Consider the following 12857-nt stretch of genomic DNA (forward strand, 5'->3'; position numbering starts at 1 on the left):
AGCGATGGGAGGGGGGGGGGGGGCAGCACGGGGTCCCATTCAAAGTTTTGCAGGGGGCCCAGTTATTTCTAGTTACACCCATGTTTTTGTGAGAACTTGCATTTTGCAAATGCATTGACAATCTTCTTATAATGTTAATCGCAGGAGTCTCTTCTCACTAATGCAATACAGTCCTTGCCAATGTGCAAACTTGCAAACTACAGCATGCTGCTTTATTGGTACACTTGCGTTTGTCCCTTTCAGCACACAGGAAAATTGTATGTGTTTTATACTTGCAGTAAATAGTGTAAACCCAGACTTAGAGGACCTATTACAATGTAATTATCCTTCATATGTTTGCAACATAATTACATTTTGATGAAATTAATTTTACATATCATCATTATAACTTACTATTATATCTTACTTCCTCAACTTTTTACTTTGTGTTTTGCATACAGAGCACCTAAATTGTCACGTTACAAGATAAGCTCATGGCCTGAAGGGCAATTCCACAACAGGTGTACCTACATGTGTGCAATAGTTTGAATTCTGCAAATGCAGCAGAATATGAAAATGACAACTGTCCCGAATGTAATCCGGGGACATCATAAAATCTTTTTAGCCTGTTACAAACTATATGAAATGATCAGCCCATTACCAAAATGTATAAAACAATTATATGGATACTTATTAACCTAGACTAAATCTATGTTGGGCAGAATCAGATGCAAATCAGAATAAGCACATATATGGCAAAGACGCACTATTATACAGTCAATGTATTATGGAACAGGGGCTTAAAATACTGATGTCTCTAGTCTTCCACCATTTCCCATTATATAGTAAAAATATTATTTTGCCAATAAATAGAATGTTTCATTTGCAAAAGTTACCAGAGAGACTGCCTATGCAGCGATTTCAAGATATGCTTCATCAGAGCATTGTGGCAAAGCAATGTCCTCTACGTGAACTCAAGCTGGGTACACACATCAGATAAAAGTCTTTGTAAAATGAAAGATTGAAGACCAATTTTACCACCTTCATGTAGTATGAGGGCCAACAGATGTTAAGTACTAAAGTTGGGTACACACAAGATACATCTTTGAACAGTGAGAGATCAAAGATCAAATCTGCAGAAAATCTTTGTCAAAAAGTTCACAAAAGACCTAAACTGATCCAGATCAAAGATATGTATCTCTCAATCTTTCAGATCCATCCTGGTGGATCTGATCTGCAGATGACTGTCCGTTAAACATGGTGTGTATGAGATCTCCAGATATCATAGAATATGAATGCATTTTACAGGAACTGATCTTTTGCAGATATTGTTCATTTGCATGTGTACAGCATCTTTAACCTTTTAAGCCTTTGGGACGTAGCTGCTACGTCCGAAAGGCTGCTGCGCGCTCCGTGCCACCGCCCGTTAGCCCGGAGATCAATGAATGGCAAATCTAATGAAGACATGTCACTTGTCCAAAATCTGTTATCTAGCTTTCGTAAAGCATTTCATTATAAGGTGAATTAAATAAAAAAAATCTCTATTTCTGTACATAAAACACCCCTTGGCCAACTAAACAAATATTTCAACTGTGTTTCGCACCTCGGTCAGATTCTGCAATCCAACTGGTCTCACCAAGTAAATGAATGGTCAAGTATTACCATTTACCATTGTGAACCCCAATTGAGCAATGAGGTAATAAAGTAAATAGAAACCTGACCAATCTACTAGTGTGTCAGAGTAGCCAAAGTAAAAATGTCTGTTTTTATCTGCATGGGGAAAACACATTCAAGTGTGCACTAGCCAATTGAATAACATTGGTTCTCAGTTTACCTGTTAACCTATGCAGAAAGCGATGGGGGGGGGGGGCAGCAGGGGGTCCCATTCAAAGTTTTGCAGGGGGCCCAGTTATTTCTAGTTACACCCATGTAGGCAGTGGTAGGTTTCTTTCAGGAATGTTTCCCACTGAATGCGCATTGATTTGTTTTTGTGAGAACTTGCATTTTGCGAATGCATTGACAATCTTCTTATAATGTTAATCGCAGGAGTCTCTTCTCACTAATGCAATACAGTCCTTGCCAATGTGCAAACTTGCAAACTACAGCATGCTGCTTTATTGGTACACTTGCGTTTGTCCCTTTCAGCACACAGGAAAATTGTATGTGTTTTATACTTGCAGTAAATAGTGTAAACCCAGACTTAGAGGACCTATTACAATGGAATTATCCTTCATATGTTTGCAACATAATTACATTTTGATGAAATTAATTTTACATATCATCATTATAACTTACTATTATATCTTACTACCTCAACTTTTTACTTTGTGTTTTGCATACAGAGCACCTAAATTGTCACGTTACAAGATGAGCTCATGGCCTGAAGGGCAATTCCACAACAGGTGTACCTACATGTGTGCAATAGTTTGAATTCTGCAAATGCAGCAGAATATGAAAATGACAACTGTCCCGAATGTAATCCGGGGACATCATAAAATCTTTTTAGCCTGTTACAAACTATATGAAATGATCAGCCCATTACCAAAATGTATAAAACAATTATATGGATACTTATTAACCTAGACTAAATCTATGTTGGGCAGAATCAGATGCAAATCAGAATAAGCACATATATGGCAAAGACGCACTATTATACAGTCAATGTATTATGGAACAGGGGCTTAAAATACTGTTGTCTCTAGTCTTCCACCATTTCCCATTATATAGTAAAAATATTATTTTGCCAATAAATAGAATGTTTCATTTGCAAAAGTTACCAGAGAGACTGCCTATGCAGCGATTTCAAGATATGCTTCATCAGAGCATTGTGGCAAAGCAATGTCCTCTATGTGAACTCAAGCTGGGTACACACATCAGATAAAAGTCTTTGTAAAATGAAAGATTGAAGACCAATTTTACCACCTTCATGTAGTATGAGGGCCAACAGATGTTAAGTACTAAAGTTGGGTACACACAAGATACATCTTTGAACAGTGAGAGATCAAAGATCAAATCTGCAGAAAATCTTTGTCAAAAAGTTCACAAAAGACCTAAACTGATCCAGATCAAAGATATGTATCTCTCAATCTTTCAGATCCATCCTGGTGGATCTGATCTGCAGATGACTGTCCGTTAAACACGGTGTGTATGAGATCTCCAGATATCATAGAATATGAATGCATTTTGCAGGAACTGATCTTTTGCAGATACTGTTCATTTGCATGTGTACAGCATCTTTAACCTTTTAAGCCTTTGGGACGTAGCTGCTACGTCCAAAAGGCTGCTGCGCGCTCCGTGCCGCTGCCCGTTAGCCCGGAGATCACTGAATGGGAACACAATCCCCTTTTATTGATCAAAGTCCCCGTTAGAAAGACCGACAGCTTCTATGAGAAGCTGCCATCTTTCTAAGTATTAAGTCCTGTAAATGTACTTGTTACGCTTGCAGGACCAAAAAAAAAAAAGTTCACTGTGGCCATCTTGTGGCCAAATAGTAAAACTACATCTACATACTTTCATTTTAAATAAATATACATACACTTACATTAAAATTAACAGTTTACCTCCCACACTGTCCCAAAAATACCCAAGTAAAATTTTTAATTAAAAAAAAAAAAAAATACAATAAAAAAAAACAACAACATAAATAGTTACCTAAGAGTCTGAACTTATTTAATATGCATGTCAAGAGGGTATATTAATGTTATTTTTTTTAATTATAAGCTTGTAAATAGTGATGGATGCAAGTGCACCATTATTTCCACATAAAATATTGGCGCCATACATTGTGATAGGGCAGTGATGGCTAACATTGGCACTTCAGCTGTGGTGGAACTACAAGTCCCATGAGGCATTGCAATACTCTGACAACCATAAGCATAACTTGGGGAGGCGGAGGCATGATGGGATTTGTAGTTTTGTCACAGCTGGAGTGCCAAGGTTAGTCATCACTGTGATAGGGACATAATCTAAATGGTGTAATAATCGGGACAAATGGGCAAATAAAATGTGTGGGTTTTAACTATGGTAGCATGTATTATTTTAAAGCTATAGTGGCTGAAAACTGAGAAATAATGAATTTTTTCAATTTTCTTCTTAATATTCCTGTTAAAATGCGTTTAGATCAATTAATTGTGATAAGTAGTGATAAAGTTATTGGTGAATGAATGGGAGGTGAAAATTGCTCAGATGCATAAGGTGAAAAATAACTGAAGGCTGAAGTGGTCAAGCTACCGGTATGTACCCACATGGCGATTTTTTTCGACACCTGACGATTTCTACAGAACATAGCGAGGTGGGTACAGGCGCACGATTGCAAACGTTACTTAGCATCGTGTGATAGCAAAAGACTGACATGGCAGATCTTTAAGATCCCCGATGACACCGCGCAAATTACCGCGATCACTGGAAGTCTCCCTCACGCTGCTGTGTACGACGCGTGGCCTCGCGCTTACCCCCCGACAGGAAGAGGCATCGCTATTGACCGTCGTCAAGGGGACGTTGTTGGACCTGTCCATCGGTGAGTACGCAGCTTCAGAAAGATTATTCTTTCAAAACTCCCTGACAGACCTCTGCGATGGATAAATTCCTCAGTTTGCAAAGATTTTCATCTGATGGGTGTACTCAGCTTAATAGAATAGACTGTGTAGGTTCGCTCTCATACTACATGGATGTGGTAAAATTGGCCTTTGATCTTTCAATTTCTAAAGATTTTTATCTGATGTGTGCCGAGAGTCGTATTGACCTTTGTCAAGGATGAATATTTGTGTTGTATGAACCTTTACCCTTTTTTAATTGGCCCTCTGGATTATTTTTATATGCTGGTGCTCTTTTTAAAAATCAATAGCAATAATTTCAATTGTGATGTACAGTCCCCTTAAAATCTTACAGTGACATCTGCTGGTAAAAAAAAAAACTATCCATAAGAACATTTATTGTATGTAGGCTGTCGCTACCAAAACTCAACTAACTCATGCAAACCACAGAGGCAAAGTTGTCACTAATTATCATTATCACACACAAACAATGAAGGGGTGGGCGGGCAGCACCACTGAAAGTATTGTGTAAAGCCCCGTCTACACGGGGCGATGTGTCTTATCGATCAAGCCGCTGATGCGGCTCGATTGATAAGATCCGACAGGTCCGATCTCGCTGCCGCCGATTCCCTGCTCGTTCCCCACGAGCGCACAATGGCAGGGAATCAAGCGGAAGATAAGCAGCGCTGGCGGGGACGAGGGGGGATCGAATCCGACGCACTCGCGGTTGAGCGGGGACGCGGCGGGTACGCGCGGGGATGCGGAAGAGGCGATCCGGCGGCTAATCAAGCCGCCGGATCGCTACATCTAGACCCAGCTTTACTCTTTAAAAAAATCACTCCATACAGATCAAAATCTGTTGCAGTGACAGACCGCTGTTTCGAAGGAGAGTCGCCGCCGTCCTGGGCACCCCGCACGCTGTTCAGGCCGACCTCGAGGTCGTCCTTACTGCGCCTGTGTGAAGCGCAGGCGAACTGCGCAGGCGCAGAACTACTGCGGCGCTTCTTGCAGGCGCAGTAAGGACGACCTCGAGGTCGGCCTGAACAGCATGCAGGGAGCCAAGTACAGAGGCGGAGAGCGGAGCGGTCGGCGTGGGACAGTCCGCGGCAAGGGGCTGGAGAAAGCCCCAGGTGAGTAAAGCTGATTTTATGTTTTTTTAGCCTGATGACTTTAGCAGCTTGACTAAGAGGGTTGTCCCTTGAGACAGCAATATTTCACTGCAGCAGATTTTAACCTGTATGGAGTGATCTATTCAGTGATGTCGACCCTTCATTATTCATTGGTCCTGTTGGCTCTGAGCAGTATCATTATTATTATTATTATTTATTGTATTTATAAAGCGCCAACATCTTACGCAGCGCTGCACAATAGATAAATGGGTTAACATACAGGTAGAACATACGGAAACTCACAACAAAACAAGATCATGCAAATGATTTGATAACAATACAGTATCATAGGTCAAAATAGAGACTGTTCGAGTCTACAAGAGGGGTGGTTGCGAGTAAGATTGCATAATCAAGCTGGATACGTTAGGGAGGAGGGCCCTGCCGGAGGCTTACAATCTAAAGGGTGGGGTGGAGACAATAGGTGCGTCTTTTGAGAGGGGGTCTAACAGAACATATTATGGTGCTGGTGTAGGGGGGTATGCGAGCGTGAAGAGGTGAGTCTTGAGAGCTTGTTTGAAGGAATTAAAGGTGGGGGCGAGTCTGACGGCTGGTGGGAGAGAGTTCCAGAGAGTAGGGGCGGCCCTGGTGAAGTCCTGCAATCGTGCGTGTGACTGAGTTATGCGTGGTGCGACTAGGCGCAGGTCATTGGAGGATCGGAGGGGGCGGGCTGGTATGTGCCTGTGGACCAGATCAGAGATGTAGGTTGGGCAGGTCTTGTGCACTGATTTGTAGGCAAAGCACAGGATTTTGAAATTGATCCTAAAGCTGATGGGGAGCCAGTGTAGTGCTTTACAGAGCGGAGTTGTAGAGGCGCTGCGGTGAGAAGAATGTATCAGTCTGGCTGCCGCATTCATTACCAATTTAAGTGGGTCAGTACGGTTAGAGGGGAGGCCAGATAAAAGAGAATTGCAGTAGTCTAGGCGGGAGATGACAAGGGCGTGGATAAGGAGTTTAGTGGTGTCAGGGGACAGGTAGGAGCGGATCTTGGAGATGTTGCGGAGGTGGAAGTTGCAGGATCTGGCAATACCTTGGATGTGGGCGGTAAAGGAAAGTTCAGAGTCCAGAGTAACGCCTAGACAGCGGGCTTGGGAGGTAGGGTGGATTATAGTATTTTCAATAGTGACGTGCAGATCTGGGAGGGGTGCAGCTGAGCGGGGTGGGAATATTAGAAGCTCAGTCTTGTCCAAATTAAGCTTCAGGTACCTGGCAGCCATCCAGGAGGAAATGGATGTGAGGCAGGCAGAGACTTTGTCCATGGTAGAGGAGGAGAGGTCTGGGGTGTGGAGATATATCTGGGTGTCGTCGGCATACAGGTGGTAATTGAAGCCCATGGAGGAGATGATTTTGCCAATTGAGGCAGTATAGAGTGAGAACAGTAGGGGTCCTAGGACGGAACCTTGAGGAACACCAACTGAGAGGGGTGTAGGAGTGGATGAGGAGCCATTGAAAAATGTTGTAAAGGAGCGGTTGGAGAGGTAGGAGGAGATCCAGGCTAAGGCTAGGTCCTGAATGCTAATTAGCTGCAGGGAGTGGAGGAGGAGGGAGTGGCCGACAGTGTCAAATGCCGAGGAGAGGTCCAGGAGGAGCAGGATGGAGTATTTACCTTCGGCTTTGGCAAGGGCGAGGTCATTTACCACTTTGGTGAGAGCGGTTTCTGTAGAATGGGCTGTGCGAAAACCAGATTGCAGGGGATCGAGAAGGGAGTTGGAGTTAAGGAAGTTGGTCAGGCGTTGGTGGGCCAGGCGTTCAAGAATTTTTGAGGCAAAAGGGAGGAGAGAGATTGGGCGGTAGTTGGATGGCAGAGCAGGGTCAAGTGAAGATTTCTTTAGTAGGGGAAGCACAGTGGCCTGTTTGAATACGGAGGGGAAGATGCCGGTGGAGAAGGAGAGGTTGAACAGATGGGTGAGGACAGGGACCAGATCAAAAAAATGTGGGCGCAGAGAATCAGATGGGACCGGATCTAGGGGGCAGGAAGTGGCAGGTGAAGTTGCCAGCAGCTGGTTGACTTCCTCCACCGTGACAGGATTGAAGGAGGTAAGGGAGGAGAAAGAGGAAGGAGTCGGATGTGGTGGGGAGGCGGGGGCGATAGAGTGGAGGAGCAATCATAGCAATATGATGGGTGCAGAAGTTGTGACGACACCAGGGCCCTTGAGCCAGAGGGGCCCTCCCTCAACCACAGTATTAGCTCTTTATCGGTCCTGTGCTGGTAATAATCACTTCTATAGATGCTTTGAATAGTAGTGATCATTAACTTTCTTAGCAGTAACCACGAGCTAGACACAGGGTAGAAAACCGCAGCTCAGAGTGGTAACCCCGAGCTACCCTCTTCTTCTTCTATAGGGTTACAGCGCTACCCGGAGGACGGAGGGAGAACTGCAACGCTGGATCCCTTTTAGGGTCTAAAAGCACATGAAAACATTGTACCGCTTTTAGACCCTAAAATCAGGAAGGAATCACACCACCAGGGAGGTCAGCAAACTGTTCCCCATGACCTGCTTCAGTCTCTGACACTGTGGTTGTCCCTGGCAGGTTTTGGTGCGCTGTATCAATTGTTATGTATTGAGTGCTTGGGGGGACCAATGTTAAAGAGACTCTGTAACAAAATTTTCAGCCTTTTTTCTACTATCCTACAAGTTCCTATATCTATTCTAAAGTGCTCTGGCTTACTGCATCCTTTTTTAGTTGCTCAATTGCTGTAATAAATCAAATTTACTCTCCTTTGTCAGGCTTGTCGGCCCAAAGAGGAAGTGGCTGTAATTGTTAACAGACAGAAGGAGGTTACACTGATAGCCCTGCTCTGAGTCTCTTCAAGTCTTTCACACACTAAAAACTGTGAAAATCAGAGCTCACACATTCCCTGCTCTCAGTAACTCAGTATCATTTACTGATAAAAGCTGATAATTGTGAGAAGCATAGCTCATAGACTATTGCAGGATGCAGACACCAACCTGCTATCAGTAATCACTACTAAAGATTGCAGCATTCTTTACAAGGTAAAACTTCTAAACTATGAAATAAACTCTAAAGGCTGAATTTATTGTTCAATAATATAACCTTTCATGGAAACTGTAATACAGTTTACAGGAATATGCAATATTATGATGAACTTCCTGTTTGGCAGCCATACTTTTTGTTTACAAAAACAGTTTATAAAACTGCTTTTTTTGAGCCAGGATCCTGGTGGGGAGCAGCGAAAATGTGACAGAGGGGGACAGGAGATGAAAACCTACAAGCTGGTATGTTTATTTATATGAGGTTTATAGGTTACAGATTCTCTTTAAACTTGCACTGGCGCCCATAGCTCCTTAGCTATGCCACTGGCTCTGAGGGGGTACCAGAGCTGGATCACGGCACACTACGTTCAAATGTAACCATTTGTGTGTTTCCCTTTGGCCTAATTACCATTATGAAATATATCAATCAGTAACTGCTCTAAGCTGCTGAGCCTTTCCTTTATTTACAGATATCTTATTGTAAAAACTTGCAAAAGTGAAGTTGTCATTAAGAGCAACCATTTAAATTTCACCTCTTAAATGAAACAATGATTCTGATTGGTTGCTACAGGGCACTGCTCCAGTTTACTTTGCACAGGTCTTAGCAAGTCAGTCCTGATGAGTTTTGACCCGTGTTTTACCTTCATTACATGCGGAGCCGAAGTCCAGGCAGCAGTCATGATTGACAGTGCAGAACTCATCACAGTAGCAATCCGTTCTATGGCATGCACTGTTTATTCCTACGCAGCATATCAGTGGACTTGCAGTGCATCGCCCTAAAAACAAGAAACACAAAGTTATTTGTATGTTGTAGAGATAATTCAAACATCTGCAAAGATTCATCTCAAAACTATTTCCAAGATACACTTAAAGGGAAGATATTCATCTTTAGAGCATCATTAGAGACAATTATTTGTGGTTGTCTGTCTTGACAAATCAATAAATTTGATAAATTATAGTTACTCTGTTGACCCCAGCACCAGTGGCAGATACGGGTTCTTTCAAAGCAGAGAGACTTAAGGCTTGTACCCACCTTGCGATTCTTTGCGCAATTCTTCCAACGGCCGAGGGTTTTTTTAAGCAACGAGCAATCGTTTCCACAATCTCACGAGGTGGGTACGAGTGCGCAATTAGGCGAACGACACTTTCCTCTGAATGACAAAATACTGCCTAACTATGCATGGCTTTAGAGTTAAATACTATATTCTATTTATCCTACCTAATAAAACCTAAGTGTCTCTGCGTCCCATGTCCCTGTGTGTGTGTGTTTTTTTCACTCTGCACATGTGTAGGGACGTAGAGACACTGACACGCGGCTTGCAGGGGAGGACGGGGCCAGGAGGGGTGGGCGTGTGCGTGGCGGGTGCATGCGCGCTGATATGCAGCGGTGACAGACCTAGAGCCCGTTTTTTAACCGGGCTTAGGTAGCCTAGTTGTTCATAAAAGGCAAAACAACAGCTATGTAAACCTATGGCACCACAACTCACTGGAGCTTGCTTAGTCTGATAACTACATGAGTGGAAGTGGTCTCAGGCTTTTCCATGGAGAATGCTAAATAGTGAAAGGTTTGACAATGATCACCTCAGTCATGTTGTACATAAGGCTACTGTAACCTTTCCCACAGACTCATTTGCAGGTCATAATTTGCTTACTCAACACATGTAACAACTCACCGGTTTCACCTGCATACGTATATTATGTCTGGTAGTGTGTTACTTACATTCTTATAATGCTGTCACCGTGCTATCTTTTATTGTGACTATGCATGTTGTTATTATTTGATATTATTAATATTACTACTGTATAAAATTGCTGGTATTTTTCACATTATTTTCACAGTTTTAGAAGTTTTGGCCAAGAATCAATATGCTTGATTTATCAAATCATTCCCAGAGATGTCCAAGCATCCCCAGTGAGGTTACTTACAGGAATTTAGGAAATCTGACCAGAAACTGGTAAAAAAAAATGCCTTCTATTAAAGTGACACTGAAGCAAAAAAAATATTATGATATAATTAATTGTATGTGTAGTAATACATATTAAGAGCAAAGAAAATAGTCTCATATTTTTATTTTCATTTATATAGTTTTTTTTTATAACATTGCATCATTCTCTAATATTTGCAATTTACACACTACACTCAACATTCTAAATAATTTCACAGAGCAGGCTAGTGAGCTTTTGAAGTTTACTCTGCAGAAAAACAAAATACAGTGACAGACACTTGAGATAATAAGCTTCAAGAGACAGAGCTCTCTGTGACTCTAGCTCTTTTGCATAGATAACAACTGGAGTTTCTTAAAGGGACTCCGAGCTCAGAGTAAAAATAAAATTTGAACTTACCCGGGGCTTTCTCCATCCCAGCCCTGGTCGGGACGTCCCACGCCGGCCTCCTGGCTCTTCTACCGGCGGCTGTCCGCATAGCGCATGTGCGATTAAACCGCGCATGCACCGTGCTGTCACGCCGGCCGCCGTCATGACGCGCGGCGGCCGGCGTGTGACGTCATTCGTGACTTATACGGAAGGAGAAGGCCCGACACTCGCCAGTGTCGCCCGGGGGACTGGCCTGTCCGCACTATGCAGACAGCCGCCGGGAGAAGAGCCAGGAGGCCGGCGTGGGACGTCCCGACCAGGGCTGGGATGGAGAAAGCCCCGGGTAAGTTCAAATTTTATTTTTACTCTGAGCTCGGAGTCACTTTAAGTCTTCCTGTACTGTAAACAATATTAGACTCATATCTCTGCTGCTAATATTTTATTTCTGAAGCCTCATCTACACGGTACAATTTTCCATCAGATCGGATGTATTAGACGGATGTATTAGATAATTTTCAGCCAGTCCAATCGGATTGCATTAGATTTTGCAATAGATTTTGGGTACTTAAAGCGGAATATAACCCTGCATATCAACTTTGCTCTAAAACATTATTTACAGCATATTATATGCAAAAAGCATTTTTTTTGGAAGGGTTAAACACAGAGGTTTAAGGTTCCGGGAGAGATATGCAGAAGTTCAGATTGTTACATTCTATTTAGTTATATGTATCTATTGAGAAATGTTACACACTCTTTGTCTGTCCTCCAGCTCCTGAGAGAGTGAGTCACATTCAACACTTAGATACATTTATGTAAACAAAATGTATCTTTGTCAGCTTCGGATGCGTCTGAAGAAATCTCCAGGAACTTTAAAGCTGTGTGTAACCCTTCCAATGCTGGTCTAGTAAAAAAAAAAAATGCTGGTTGCATATAATATACTGTAAATAATGTTTTAGAGCAAAGTTGAAATGCAGGGTTATATTCCGCTTTGAAGCGGAATATAACCCAGAATTTCTTCTTTGCTCTAAAAGATGATTTACAGCACATAAGATACTAACACAATTTTTTTTTTAGTAAAACAGCTTTCAAAGGGTTACATCACAGGGCTGACTCTTTCTTCTGCAGGGAGAACCCGCAGCCGAACTGCTGTTAAGCTTATCTTGTGTACACATTTTTTACTTGATACATTTATCTAAACATTCTCTGGCTGTGCAGGACTTCAGATGATGAGTCCTGGGGTGAAACACAGGTCAGAAATCACTGGTGGCTGCAATTAAAACAGAGTTACAACAGTTATGAGTAAAATGCACCAGCAGCTTTAAAAATAAATTAACTGAACTCTGGGAAGTTATAATGTCTAAATTAATAATAATACTTGTGCACAAAAGCAAACATGATAATTGTATGGGTTATAAAAAGTAAGGAAACACATTTTTGTTTAAAATTTTGTCAGAGTTTTAAACCGCTTTAAGGTGGCCATACATCAGGCGACTTGGTGGCCAATCAACCATCCAATTCGATTATTAAAACTGGTGCTGCCAAGTGCATGCCCGACCGACAAAGCGACCAATTTCGGGACGGAAATTGGTCACATGGTCGATCCCGCATGCCGCAAGATGTCGGGCCAAAATTGGTTGGTTGGGTGTGCGGCGGTACGGCAGCCATTTCCAGAACGAGCGTTGAGAAAACGAAACCCCCGCCGCTACCGTCGCAATGTATAAATGTGCCCGGTGTGTGCATTTATACGTTACCTGTTCTGTAACAGCCTCTGGGTGGTGGCCGTAACCTCCGTGTGGCTCTCCGTACAAGCCACTGGTGCATAGTGTCTGACGTCGGCACATAGCGTCTGATGTCATACACTATGCGCCAAT

General features: G+C 42.6%; 1 protein-coding gene across 5 annotated transcripts in view; it reads right to left on the reverse strand.

Moving 5' to 3' along the window:
• The window catches only part of LOC137571708 (uncharacterized), a 173760-nt gene that overhangs the window by 110497 nt on the left and 50406 nt on the right, over positions 1-12857 (reverse strand). For all 5 annotated transcript variants that reach the window (XM_068281255.1, XM_068281256.1, XM_068281254.1 and 2 more), the window contains exon 2: positions 9315-9449. In XM_068281255.1, coding sequence (XP_068137356.1) covers positions 9315-9449 — 135 coding nt within the window. The remainder of the gene's footprint in view (positions 1-9314; positions 9450-12857) is intronic.

The sequence above is a fragment of the Hyperolius riggenbachi genome, chromosome 4 (assembly GCF_040937935.1).
Source record: "Hyperolius riggenbachi isolate aHypRig1 chromosome 4, aHypRig1.pri, whole genome shotgun sequence".
Classification (NCBI taxonomy): domain Eukaryota; kingdom Metazoa; phylum Chordata; class Amphibia; order Anura; family Hyperoliidae; genus Hyperolius; species Hyperolius riggenbachi.